The 14,463-nt window shown below is 43.5% G+C and overlaps 1 protein-coding gene across 2 annotated transcripts in view; it reads left to right on the forward strand.

Annotated features, from left to right (window-relative positions):
- CHD1L (chromodomain helicase DNA binding protein 1 like) overlaps positions 1-14,463 on the forward strand; it is a 48,708-nt gene that overhangs the window by 5,004 nt on the left and 29,241 nt on the right. Inside the window, exons 2-7 of one of the 2 annotated variants that reach the window (XM_040998305.1) lie at positions 3,032-3,144; positions 5,954-6,060; positions 6,728-6,842; positions 7,355-7,386; positions 8,796-8,877; positions 12,623-12,794. In XM_040998305.1, the coding sequence (XP_040854239.1) occupies positions 3,032-3,144; positions 5,954-6,060; positions 6,728-6,842; positions 7,355-7,386; positions 8,796-8,877; positions 12,623-12,794 (621 nt within the window). The remainder of the gene's footprint in view (positions 1-3,031; positions 3,145-5,953; positions 6,061-6,727; positions 6,843-7,354; positions 7,387-8,795; positions 8,878-12,622; positions 12,795-14,463) is intronic. The other variant, XM_040998304.1, reaches the window with a different exon arrangement.

Raw genomic sequence — 14,463 nt, forward strand, 5'->3', positions numbered from 1 at the left:
CGACTCAAGGAGAGCCAATAACCAACAGCCTCTTCTGGGGGGGTGGTGCAGAATAGCTTAATTGCTGGTTTTAGCCAGCTGCGATGATTTATTCCCAGTTTAAAAGCCCTCAGAATGTCCCGTTTGGTTTATTCCAAGGAACAAATAGATTATTTAGTTAATAGTTTGGATAATTGCATGGCTTTTCTTTTTAGGCCCACTCCTGTGTGCCTGAGGCCTCCCTTTGTGTTTCTTGTTAGCAATGCTAGTCAGGTAGGGATTCACTTACTTGTGAAATAGATTGTTTTCTTTCAGAATGTTGGAATACAACCGAGTACCCGCTGGCTGTGGTGATGTGCGTGCCCACCTATTTTCCCAGACTGATGACGGTTAAAGAAGACTACCTGTCCGTCCTCCTGCGGCCAGAGCACGACTTCGGGATTACCACTGCCACTGTGACAGCAATAGCTACAGCTGCCACTGCTGTCTCCACGGCCATTGCGGCCCTAGTGACTACTGTACTGGCGGCGATGACGGTGAACGCCCTGGCGCAGCAGACCTCTGTGGTTCTTCAGACACAGGAGCAGTTTAACCAACATGTTTGGACTGGCTTGCTAATCATGAGCTAATGAGTGGACTTGATTTAAGAACAGGTGGACATGTTATCTGAGGTCCTCAGTTTTCCAATTTGCCGCTAATCTGTTTAGAAGCCTTTCAGTTTATTTGACTGGGACTTGAGATGTTCAGTTTCATAATTTACACGCTGGCTGCGCGGGCAAAAAGTTGTAACCATCTATGCCACCCGGGTTGAGGTGGCTGCTGTGGAACAATGGGTTTGTCATGGGTATAATCTGTGGCCCATTGGGGCAGACATTGGCTTGGGTTTTTGTCCTTTGGAGGGTTATTGTGCTTCGTGATCTTCCTGCTTGTCTGGTTTATGCACCGAGACATCAGCAAGATAACGCCATTATGTGACTGGCCCCGATGGCCCTGGGAGCAGGGGCCTCCCCCGGCTATGGTTAAGCATGCTAGACTGGTAGTCAAAAACGGGTAAGATCTGCGGGGGACACCTACCAACCTAAGACAGGGCGTAGAGCTGGAAGCTCTGCCACCCAATGACGGGTAAGGAGGTAGTCCTGCTGTGGGCGACCTAAGACAGGCACGGCCTCACTTAGACAAAAAGGGGGGAGATGTGGAAAGTGGTGCGCCAGAAGCTGATCCCACGCATATGAGGGGCCACAAGATGGCTGCTGGCCAAGGGCCAGGAGGCGGGATTTGTCCCACCATTAGGTAAACAGGAAGTCACAGGGATATGCTAATGCCTCCACTGTGATTATGGCATTGCTACTGGCCTATCAGGTAGTGCCCAGTGGACCCACGGGGAGAGGTGATTGGTGGAGAACTGTATATAAGCAGCCTGCTTTCGGCGATAAACCTTTTCGTTCACCTTCCCTTTTCATTTGTCACTCCCTTTCCGTTCACGTGTTCGTGTGTCTGGTTAGGTGTGTGTGTGCCGGTTGTGGTGGTTCCTCAAGATTCCTGTCATTTTAGTGTTGCCGCAGGACGGCGGCAATGTTGAATCTCCTTCACTCTGCTGTTGAAGTCTTATTTATATTTTGGACATAGTGTTATAGGAATGGGTTTTGTACTCTCCTTGGAGTGCAGTAAATGATTAGTAAAAAGTCAAACTATTGTCACTGCTTAAATGTTCTATCATTATACATTGTGTAACTTCACACTTGATCTTAGCCAAAAGGCCGGGAGGTGATCATTGTGTGATTTCTAAAAGTTATGAGTTTAGGGTCCAGCGTGGTAGCCTAGCAGCTAAAGTCCTCACCTTGCACATGTCAGGATCCCATATGGGTACCGGTTCTAATCCCAGTGGGCTCACTTCCTATCCAGCTCCTTGCCTGACCTGGGAAAGCATTTGAGGATGGCCCAAATCTTTGGGATCTTTCACTCACATGGGGGACATGGAGGAGGCTTCTGGCTCCTGGCTTTGGACCGGCTCATCTCTGGGCATTGCGGTCACTTGGGGAGTGAAGCATCGGACAGATTAGCCTCCTCTTTGTCTCCTCCATTCTGTGTATCAGACTTTACAGTAAAAAATTAGTAAATCTTTAAAAAAAATTATGGGTTTAAACCAAGAGTTAGATTTTGCTAATAGTTTTTATATAGAAAGCATGTTTAGTGGGCAGGTGTTGGTGTAGTGTTTAAAATGTCAGATATCTGCACCCATAATTGGTGGGCCTGGATTGGGTGCTGGCACCACTGCCAGTTCCAGCTTCTGGCTAATGCACATCCGGGGAGGCAGCAGGTGGTATTTTCAGAGGTTGGGAGGCCTGGATTGGGTCACTAGGTCCAGCAGCTGCCAATGTTTGGGAGTGAACCAGCAAAGGAGAGCTCTCTGTCTGCCTCTTGGATATGGTATGGTTAGGGTCTTCCTCTTTCCAAGATAGACCTATTCTGTGAAATTGGATTTTCCCCTAAGGGAAAGGAAAAAGGGCAGGGAAACCTCCATGTGGTTTTCAGACATCTTCTGCCTGTACACTTGTTCAATCTCCGTTTTTTGAAGTGTCATTTGCATTTTTCGCAACAGTGCTGAAGCACAATCTCACGTAGTTCTGTGTCATTTTTTCCTTTCGGCACCAATGGCAAATTGAAGTGGGTGTGACTAAGTAAGCAGTCATGTGTGCACAGTATTATTTGTTAAGTTGTATCAGCGCTCTTGCATTGCCAGGAATGTACATTGGCGTGGGACTGAGGCAGTACAGAGGCCAGATCCTAAAGTGACTTTCTTACGTATCAAGCAGATCGGGCAATGATGACACGCTGAGTTAGGACTTTGAGTATCATGGTGACTAGGTCTAGGCAAAAAAAAAAGTTTGAAAGTCAACAAGGACCTGTGTGTCCATAAGGTCCCAGTAGAGGATATGGCCAATAAAGTTTGGTGCTAGTGAGAATGTAAGCAGTGATTTTTCTTGAAAGCCTAACATGCCCTATGTGTGTGTGAAAATGTCTACTCATTGGATTTATTGTACTTCATTTCCAGGGATTCGTCTACGTGCTTATCAACTGGAAGGTGTCAACTGGTTGGCCCAGCGATTCCATTGCCAAAATGGCTGCATCCTGGGAGATGAGATGGGCCTGGGCAAGACCTGCCAGGTGTGTTACTGGGGCATGACCACCATGCACTTCTATGGAAATATCTCCTCACTGCTGCTTACCCTCATTGGTGGCTATCTATGATATGCATTTTTATACTAGAGGGTGAAATGTTTGAACCTTTATTAAGAGATTACAACCTGGAAGTTGATTTTCCTAGTTTTGGGGGTGATTTGAAATTGTGTCGCTCTCCTTGTGTTTAGGTTATATCTGTGAGAAAACATGCGGGAGCCAAGATTGTAGTTATTGGGGCTGGATGAGGGGGTTTTCTCTCTGGGGAGCATCCACACCTGCAGTTGGACTCACTTTGACTCTGGTTTCCTAAGCAATACTTTATGATGTTAACCGGTTCACTTCTGTTGCTCTCCCTGCCTCAGTGAGGGGTGAAATTGCTGGAGAATACAAAGGAAGCACCCTGTGCTTTCCAAAATGACTTTGCACTGAATGATTTTAAAAGATGGTAGACTAAAATCTAGAGACCTGAAGAACCAGATGTGGCCTCCTTGGGTATTGATTAACAGGTGTTGAGGGTGATACTTCTGTCAGGGTGATCACCTGACCGACAGGTGTCAGTGGTGGGCTTGGATTGATGGAAGGTCCTGTCACAGCCACCTCTTGGGTTAACCACTCAGGCTCATCCACGGGAGTTCAGAGCAAGCCAGTGACTTAGGATACACAGCAGCCACAGCTTGGTCAGAAACGGTGGTGATATGATATTCCTGATCCCAGGAAGGTTCAACAGGGAACACAAACAACAAGGGGCTCAGCTGCCCTGTTTTATTTTTTGAATGTTTATTTATTTGGAAGACAGAGCTGTTCACTTCCCAAATAGCCACTACAGTCAGGTCTGGTCTAGGTTGTAGCCAAGAGCCAAGATCACTTTTGTGGTTTCCCATGTCAGGGAGCTGGATCGGAAGTGAAGCAGCCAGGGCTCTAACCTGCACTCATGCACAATGCCTGTTGCAGGTGTTGGCTTAAGCTGCTGTGCCGCAATGCCAATCCCTCATCTGCCTTTTTAGAATTTCAGGTATCTCCCAGTGGCCTTCTGTCCATAAGCATCAAGCTAGATACGGGTTTGCACATGTCTGGTCAGTGTGTGGCGTTTGTTCTAGCCAAGCACACTTCATCAATCTTGAAGTTATTCAGAATACAATATGACCTCAGAGTAGGGTACCCTGAGGTACCTCCTGGGTCACCTCCTCAGCTTTCTTGGGCAGACTTGTTTCTAGTGCATTCCTGAACTGAAAGCTATGGTTCTACCACACAGATATTTTCCCGGAGGTCTCTGGGAGTTACATGCTTGCCTTTCCCTAGGGTTTGGGCAAAGCTCTGCTCTAAGTGCACGAAAAATACATGACCTCTGAATTTGTATTGCTACAGATGAGCTCTTAGAATTTTTACATTTGTTCAGGAAGGAATGTTGTTCTGTCATGTCTTGTCATGGGACAGAGTTGGTCTCACAGGATGAGTGGTTCTTCCTCTTTAATTTTCTGCAAGGATTTATGTAAGATTTGTGTCATTTCTTGCATCTGTTTGGTAGAACTCACTGCTGACTAGACATTTGCTTTGTAGACATAGCTGGTTTGTGGAAATAAAAGAAACTTTCTCTGAATTATATCCTCAAGAAAAGTTCAACAGAGTGGCTTTAGTGAAGTAAGTTTCTCTTATAGGGCTTCTCTGGGCACAGTTTGGATGAGAAGCCATAGAATTAAAAAAAAATCACAAAGTTAATCACATTTAAAAATGAGCTGCTATGCTATAATCATTGCACTCTAACTACAACACGTATAAGTTTGTATTTTTTTAACCTAACACTGTCATTACAATTTTCCATTTCATTGTATTCATCAATGTCATTTTCAACTGATGAATATCCACGAAGGAATTTATCATAATTAAATGTAATATGGGTGAGGAATAGTGAATTCCTTCATTTTTTGTGTGCTATTTAAATCAATCTTGATGTGCACATCTTGGGCCTTTAGCTTTGTCAGCATTTTGAATTATGTGCTTAGGATAGATTTTTCTGAGAAATAGCTTCACGTTTGGGAATAGAGGCCCTCCACACATATTTTGCTTTTATAAAATGTCCTGTTTTCTCCAAATATTACCACAACTTTCAAGTAAACAAAATGAAACAACAACAAAACACACGTAGCAGAATCTTTTGAAGAATACCCATTTGGCCTTAGGAAAGTTTTCATTCTGTGCCTCTAATTGGGCTTTTGAGGCATTATTTGCAGTCTGTTGTCTCCTCTCAAATGTTGCTGCATGAGAGCAAGGGGCTTGTCTCCTCTGGAACTTCCAACAGTACCTGGCACCTAGACGCCTCCCTAGACAGCGTACGTGGAAGGGAGGAAAGGAGCGGGGCAAGGAGGGGGTTGGAGGAAAAGCCGAGCAGGCAGAGGAGGCCACCACGTTTCCCTTAGTGTCACAGCCAGGTCTTGGCACTTAGGTTCTCACAGTATACCTGATCTTACTCAATAGGTACATTATTTTCATTCATTAATATTGTCTTTCCTGATTTTTTCACTTTTGTTCGAGATTCATTTACTGAACTGTTTGACCTTGTTGTTTAACTGTTAATGTTATGAAACACCCTAAATTTCTTTAGCATATATATTGAGGCTTACGTAAGTTCATTTTAGGAATGGATGACTCTCCTAATATGTGGAAAAAAATGTTTCTTTGTTAATAAAAGTTTTGCCTATGAGTTTGTGTTTGGTGGACGCAATGTGTTTGGGGAACACTGCAGTTGGTTCTCATGACAAAATGTTGATCAAAACTGCCCTCTCTTTCTGTTTTCCAGACGATTGCTCTCTTCATTTACTTGGCAGGACAATTAAATGATGAAGGACCCTTCCTGATCCTTTCTCCCTTGTCTGTTCTGAGCAACTGGAAGGAAGAGCTGGAGAGGTAGGGAGCAGATGCGGCTGAAGTATTACCGTCCATGTGTAAAATACGATTAAGCAACATGTCGTTGAGATCAGTGAGCTTAAGTAACAAACACATGTCCCTTAGTGTCACAGTTAGGTCTTGGCACTTAGATTCTCACAGTATACCTGATCTTACTCAATAGGTGCATTATTTTCATTCATTAATATTATCCTCCCTGACTTTTTTCACTTTTGGTCAAGATTCATTTACTGAACTATTTGACCTCGTTGTTTAACTGCTAATGTTATGAAACACCCTAAATTTCTTTAGCATATATATTGAGCTTAATTATCCCAAAAAACTCTGAACTGAAACAATGTGGGATCTAATGGGGGAGAATCCAGTGAATGTTACTGTTATTTGTAATTTAAAGGTCACAACTCATTTTTAGAACTGAACAAAAGGAGAAAGCATCTTCTTTTGAGTCAGTATGGAGTCAGAAGAGCCCTAGTAGGTCTGACCCTTCAAACTGCTCATATGGGAACTTGCCGTCACAAAAGATGAGAATCCTAAAATTATTTCTGGATGTAGGGCCACATGGGATTTTTGTGTTGCAATCCTTCCATGAAATGTGATTTTCCAGATACGAACATTCTGTCTCTGGCACTAGCATTTGTATTCATCTACCTTCTTTTCTGGGATTCAGATTCGCTCCAGGTCTTTGTTGTGTAACATATGCAGGAGACAAAGAGGAAAGAGCCCACCTTCAGCAAGATCTAAAGCAGGAGTTACGGTTTCATGTACTGCTGACCACCTATGAGGTACCTGTTCATTTCTCTGTAGTGTGCATTCCTAATCTGGGACTTTGCAAACTGTACACTTTATTGACATCTAAGTTTCTGGAGAGTAGACATTTTTCTGCAAAGTCTACTTTCTTTAGCTTCTTAAAGATTGTGATCAAAAGAAGTGAAGGATCATTGTGCTTCAATTCAGATAGATACCATCCTCCTCCCTCCTGGTGGATCAGAGGAGGGGCTTCCCAGGGAGGTGGTGTTTGCGTTTCCTGTTGGTTGATGAAGGGCAGGCAGGCAGGCAAGTGTTGTGGACCTGTCAACTGGAGGGTAGGGATGAAGCAGCACTTGAGTTTAGTTTTTTAATGCCTGTAGTTCTTCAAGCACTATAAACAAGACCTGTTACTTACCTGTGCCTCCTTTCCTTTGTTTCTAAGATAGTGCTCTGTAGAAATCGCGCTCAGGATTTGGATTTATTCTCTAGTAATATCAGAATCAATATCAGTGCCGGCCTTTACAACATGTTGTCTTTAATTTTTCAGATTTGCTTGAAAGACGCGTCATTTCTAAAATCGTGAGTAGGTTCTGTTACTTCAGAAATTGCGTTAAATGAGTCAGAAGAGTCATTCCTTTCCTTCACATTGTAGTTCTTTGCCGCTTTCCTAGTGTCTTCCCTGAGTCCTGTTTGTGGATAGGCAGCATGATAAAACTCTTCCCCTCCAGCCCTCTCTGCCCGTCAGTTGGGTGCCCTTGAATTAGCTTATTCTCCATGAACTTCAGCCTCTTTATCTGCAACACGGGATCATTTAGTTTCTTACCTGGGATAGCTGGTATAAGAATTAAATGAGACTAAATATACATGGCAGGTGGTTAATACATGTTTGATTCTGTGCATTGCAGCTTGCTTAGGTACAGTTCAGGAGATTGTCCTATAATAAGGGAGGTGAGTAAATTGAGCGCTTTCCTGGGAATAACCTAATGTGGCAATTAGTGCTGTAGAATTAACTTTTTAAAAAGGGAGTTGCGAGTATACTTCTAAGTAGTTAACCTTTAGGCCTCATACTCATGTTAGGTCATAAAGTGCAGGAAACTTAAATGAGACTCTAAGTACCACTGCCTGCCAGTAGGATGAATGCTGCAGTGTGTGGATGTACCAAGATAACAGTTAGTGTGAACCGAACAGTGGGTGGATTTTGGATAAGTAGCAAAGGATGGTGTGGCAGCCGGGTTTCAGCCTTGATAACCTATGAATTATCATAGGTCTAGCACAGAAAAAGCTAGAGATTCTGTGTCTATAAAATTCAGCAATTTTCATTTTAAAAGTGCTCATCAGTATTTAATTTTTGGTTTAATTAATTAATTAATTAATTTAGATTGCTTTATTTTTTATGGGAAAGTCAGATTTACAGAGAGAGATACAGAGAGAAAGATTTTCCACCTGCTGGTTCACTACCCTTGTGGCTGCAACAGCCAGAGCTGAGCCAATCCGAAGCCAGGAGCCAGGAGCTTCTTGTGAAATTTGATGCCTTTTATCATTTCCCCTGTTTAAAATTACATGTCTTTAGCTGACACCACTGTCTCCATTTTCTACTATTTGAATCTCTTTGACCTTGACCAAATCAGCTGACCTTGTGGGGCTTCAGTCTCATGTCAGTAATTGAGAACTGTTGGTTTACTTGCTAACGTTCTCTAGGACTGCATGGTACGTGAAGCCCTGAGCTCATGTCTGTAGGAGGACATGATGTTTCCTTTTTCTTTCTGTTTCTGGCACCTTCTTTCCTACCTAGCTGTGTCCTGTCTGCGTTATCTACATATTATTTAAATGTCAACATCACATGAGGCATGCGGTTTGTGCCCTTCCTGTTGGATGGGCTTAGCATCAGCCTTTATAGCAACAGTCACGATTTTTCTGTAAAATTCCTGGTAGTGAGATCTGTATGTGCTGAGTGATGTGACACTGAAAGCTTGGATTTCCCCCCACAGCTTCCACTGGAGTGTTCTTGTTGTGGATGAAGCCCACAGGTTAAAAAACCAAAGCTCCCTGCTGCATAAGACGCTGTCAGAGGTAAGCTCATTGGATGGTCTTGCTTTTTATAGCGACCTCTCCCCTCTTAAAAAAACAAAAAACAGGTAGAACTTCTGTTTTGGAGCAGTTTTCCATTCACAACAGAGTTGAGCAGACAGTGTAGACATTTCCCAAATGTTGTCTGCTGAACCCCATGTACAGATTCCTCCATTACCAGTTTACAGCACCAGAGCATGTTTTTTAGGAGAGATGAATTTACATTGCCATGCCATGATCATCCAAGGTTGACAGTTCACATTAGGGTTCACGCCAGTGTTGTATGTCCTGTGGGTTTGGACAGTTGTATGTTGACATTCTGATAGTGTGCACGGTCCTAAAAATCCCCTGCACTCCACCCACTCATCCCTCCCTCCCCCACTGTAACTTTTTTTTTTATAAGGTTTATTTACAGAGGGAAGGAGAGACAGAAAGATCTTCCATCTGCTGGTTAACTCTTTAAACATTTGTTTCATTTGAGAAGCAGAGACAGATGAACCTCATCTGCTGGTTCACTCCCCAAATGTCCAGGAGCTGGGAACTCAATCCGGGTCTTCAACATGGATAGCAGGAACCCCATACTCAGCCCAGCACCTGCCGCCCTCCAGGCTGCGCCCCACTACTCGGCCCAGCACCTGCCACCCCCAGGGTGCGCCCCACTACTCGGCCCAGCACCTGCCACCCCCAGGATGCGCCCCACTACCCGGCCCAGCACCTGCCGCCCTCCAGGGTGTGCCCTCCAGGCTATGCAGGGAGCAGAGCTGGGACCAGACGCTAGTCACCCAGTAGAGGATTTGGGAGGCATAACTGCTGCGCCAGACACTGGCCTCATGATTCTTTTTTTTTAAAATACTGTGCTAGGTCTGTATCAAGTCCAACAAATTGAAATTTTTCTCCAGTGAGGTTTCTGAAGGGCTAAATGAACATCTGTGGCTAACAGAAGTCATATTTAGTAAGGTCTAGCTTCTTCCTCTAGTCTGTTTACTAAAATGTAATTTTCAAATAAATAAGACCCACACCAATAAAATACATCATATTCTAAAAATGTTAACAACTCTTCCTTTGATATCTTCAAAGGGGCAGTTTCTCCTTAAAAATTTATAATCCTTTTGCCTGCAATATATTGAACTTATTTTACTGCTTGTCCAATTTACTCTCAATGTGGAGTCATGTGTGACCAATTCATGCCATTGAAGGTTACCTTCTGCTTGTCTTTACCATACGTTTGAGTGCAACTCATTTGCTCTCACTTTCTTGATCTTGCATCTTTCTGGCAGAACAGATGAGACATTCTGCAACAGCCTGCATTCACCCGTTTTTCTGTTAGGAGCCAGTGGAGTGTGAAGTTGCCTTGCTTTTTGTTGAGATGCTAAAGGTTGCTCATTCATTAAACCACCTGTGTTAATTTCTGTGATGATAATTCAAGTTTGATCCCGGTCCTCTACAGTTAATGAATTTAGAGCTCATTTTGAGGAACACTTTAGGTCTCATCTACAAATGGAAGGTTCTGGAGTTTTGGTGTAGATGCTGGTCACTGTGTATTAATCTTAAGGACTGCTGGAGCCAGCATGATGGCTCAAGTGGCTAATTCTCCTCCACCTGCAAGCATCGTCATTCCTTTTGGGCGCCGGTTCATGTCCTGGATGCTCCCCTTCCCATCCTGCTCCCTGCTTATGGCCTAGAAAAGCTGTGGAGATTGGCCTAAGTCCTTGAGATCTTACATCCGTGTGGGAAACCCGGAAGGAGAGCCTGGCCCCTTAGGGGAGTGAACCAGCAGATAGAAAATCTTTCTTTCCATCTTTGCTTCTCTCTGTGAATCTGCCTTTCCAATAAGAATTTTAAAAATCATGTATATACATTAAAAACAAGATTGCCGTCTCCTGTTGGGATCGCCTCTGCTCTTTGCTTTTACTGTAGGGACTCTTAATAGTGTCTTTTTCCCCAGACGATTGTTGTCTTGGTCCGTTTGTGCTGCTGGGTGGTCTATGCTGAGCAGAAATGTATTTCTCACAGTTTGGTGAGGAGCTTCTTACTGCATCGTTGCAGAGAACAGATAGACAAGAGTGAGCACAGGGAGGGCTTGAAGGTGAAGCCTTTTTGTGACATTTTTTTTTAAAGATTTTATTTTGTTATCATTAAAATGTTTTTTTTTTTCTTTTTATTTTGTGAAACCTCTTTTGTAAGGGCTAAGTCCCAGGCATGCGGGAGGAGCTTTCCTGGCCCCCGTCACCTCTCTCAGGCTCCACTCCTCAATAGCATCACATTGGCAATACCAGGATTTTGGAGGCGATGCATTCAAATCCTACCCATTGTCTAACCTCCTGGTGTCTAACCTCATGACAGACTGCTTCATGCATCAACGGGCCAGTTGGCCCATTGGCCAGTTGGCAATGGGAGAAGGGAAGCAGGTATAGTAAAAGCACCTGGATTTGGATCAGGGAAACAAGTTCTCTGGCCCCAGAGCCTTTTCCTGTTACTCAGAGAGAAACTGAGGCTTAGCGGGGCTTACGAGGATGTTGTTCCAGCTATCTGGACCTGCCTTTTCAGGAGAAGTTTCTTTTTTTCTTTTCCTGCCAGGTTATAAGTTTTAATAGCAAATGAGCACTACTTTGAAACAGAAAATTAATCCAGGGTGCCAGCATTGTGGCAAAGTGCATTAAGCCTCGTTCTGCAGTGTTTGCTTCCCATACGGGTGCCAGTCCAATCCCAGCTGCTCTACTTTCCATCCAGGTCCCTGCTAATGTACATGGGGAAGCAGCTGGAGGTTGTCCAAGTGCTTGGACTCCTGCTCCCTTGTGGGAGACCCAGATGAAGCTCCTGGATCCTGGCTTCTAGCTGATCCAACCCTGGTCATTGTGGCCATTTGCAAGTGAACCAGTAGTTGGAAGTTTGTTCGCTTGCGCTCTCTCTCGTTCTTTTTCTGTGTAATTGACTTTTAAATAGACACTTTTTAAAAGCAAATCCATATCTTAGGATAAGCTGACTTCAGTTAGTTTTGTGCCTGTATATTCTTTGATAATCTCTGCTCGTTATAGGGTAAATGTATATTGTAAAAATGTGACTTGGCTGTTGGAAACATTTCTTCTTGACCAGGTCCCATGCTTGAAACACTGAAATGTTGCCTAAAACACACAGCAGCTGGGAAGGATGGACACTGATTTGACATTTTAAAGAGAAACAAAAGGAGAATGAGTTTCTTAAATCAGTTTTAATGGATTTGTCCTCTTTCAGTTGTCACTTTTTCTTCTAAAATTAGAACTTTGTTATTATTCTCTCTCAAATCAAAATATGTCAGGACAGGAAGAGAAGGAGAGTCCATCAGGAATTCTCCCATGCTAGTGCTTTGCTGTATGTGTTGCCATGTCCTGGATCCACATATAAGCACATATATGTTATTTAAAACAATCAAAATGCTTATTTTAGATATCAAAGCACACTGTTGTATGCACTATCCCTGCATAGTTTTCGTAATGTACATTGTCCATGAATTTCCTGGAGACCTCTTACATATATGGATTTCAAAATTGTTTTGCACCCCAACTTCTTTTAATTCTATTTTCCACAAAAAATGTGAGATAATCTTTTATATAGGTATGCAAACACATCCATGCTGTATTTTGCTATTTTAAATAATGTATATGCATAGGATATGACTTGCCCATTTTGCCGTAAGAGCTTACGGATGAAGATTGTAGGGGGTGGCTTGGTCTGGCTTGTGAATGTTAGATTTTCACTTGTTTTTACCTGTGTCTTTAAGTTCTCTGTAGTCTTCAATCTCCTGTTGACCGGAACTCCCATCCAGAACAGCCTCCAGGAGCTCTACTCCCTCCTCAGTTTTGTGGAGCCTGATGTCTTTTCCAAGGAGCAGGTGGAAGAATTTGTTCAGCGTTACCATGATCTTGAGAAAGAGTCCAAGTCAGGCAAGTGCCCTTCTTACCAGTCATTCCCAAGAGATCTTGGCCCAGAAACTGCCCTTGTGTGAAATGGTTGTAGCTAGAAAAAAGGAATAACCAGAGGATGGCTTACACATGAAAGAAGAGCCGTTGAAAAAGGTAGTTGCTAGCTCTCTGATGTTGTTTCCCGTTGGCTGCTGCTCATGACTCACTTGCTATAGGATTCTGCAGTAGGCCTTCCTGGGTTCCTTTCTGGAAGAGGTAGAAGGTGCCTGTAGATTTGCATACCTCTTTTTTTCCTAACTTGTAATTTCTGTAACATCTTTATGACCTCTCCAGGCCATTTTCTGAGAAAGAAAAGTGACTTCTGCTGTCCCACATTACAATTGTGCATTCTACAGCATGGGAGTTTCTTTTTTTTAAAAAAAAATCATTTATGGATTTACTTGATAAGAATGTATGTGCGAGCACATGCTTCTATCTGCTAGTTTACTGTCCATGTGGTTACAATAACTGGGGCTGGACCTGTCTGAAGCCAGGACCTGGAACTCTATCCAGGTCTTTCACATTGGTGTCATAGGCCTTCTCTGCTCCCTTCCCAGGCACATTAGCTGGGAGCTGGACTGGAAGATGAGCAAGCAAGACTGGCTGTCTGATTTGGGATACCTGTGTTGTAGGTAGCAGTTTAGCTCACAGCACCCTAACAGCAGCCTCAGGTGACCAAAAATCACGTGTGGACAGGAGGTGGAAAGTTTTCCTTGTTTAGGCAGCTGGTAGCTTTCTCTAATACCTTTGCCCCTCTGCCTTGTGGAATTCTCTTTCTATCCTTGTGATGGTTTCTAGGATGATTATTCCTGACAAATGGCTGGCATACCAGCCAGTGAGTACATATGACCTGGGTAATAGGAGTTGGATGGGCATCTCACAGAGAAAATGTCCATCATATAGGCTGAAGATTGCCAGGGGATCCTGTTCTGATTGTATACCTGCATTTTGGGTTGCCAGATAAAATAGAGGTCCATAAAACATTTGCTAGGACACTTGCATTTAAAAGCTGTTTGTTTTTCAGATGTCTTAAGCTATATGTTTACTTATTTGGAAAGTAGAGTTAACAGAAAGAGGGAGAGACAGATTTTTCCATGTACTGATTCACTCCCCAAATGACCATCATGCCTTGGATCGAGCCAGGCTGAAGCCAGGAGCCTGGAACTCGTTCTGGGTATCTTTCGCATGGGAGGCAGGGGCCCAGTTGCTTGGGCCATCTTCTGCTGCTTTCCCAGGCACATTATCAGTGAGCTAGATGGAAAGTGGAACATCTGGAACTTGAATCAGCACTCACATGGGATGCCTGGATCACAGACGGTGGCGTAACTTCCTACAACACTGGTCCCTTGTTCAAATTTAACCTGATATTTGCATTTTTACTTGACCAACCTACATGTAGTACATGCTCTTGTAGGCTAGTTTTTGAAATTTGGGATACCTGGGGAGGAAACAAGAAACACAAAAGTGAAAAGAATGGGGGTTGAGTGCTGGCAGCATTTCCTGTCTGCTGTGTGACTTCACATGAATGGCTTCACTTCCCTGAGCCTCACTTAACTCGGCTGTTAGGATAGGGGCAATTTTAGTTATTTGCCATACATTTCTGTGCTGTGCTACTGATCAATGAGTTTAGATGAAGAAATACTCTAGAAAA

Source organism: Ochotona curzoniae, unplaced genomic scaffold (genome assembly GCF_017591425.1).
Source record: "Ochotona curzoniae isolate NIBS_2020 unplaced genomic scaffold, NIBS_Ocur_1.0 scaffold_1037, whole genome shotgun sequence".
Taxonomy (NCBI): domain Eukaryota; kingdom Metazoa; phylum Chordata; class Mammalia; order Lagomorpha; family Ochotonidae; genus Ochotona; species Ochotona curzoniae.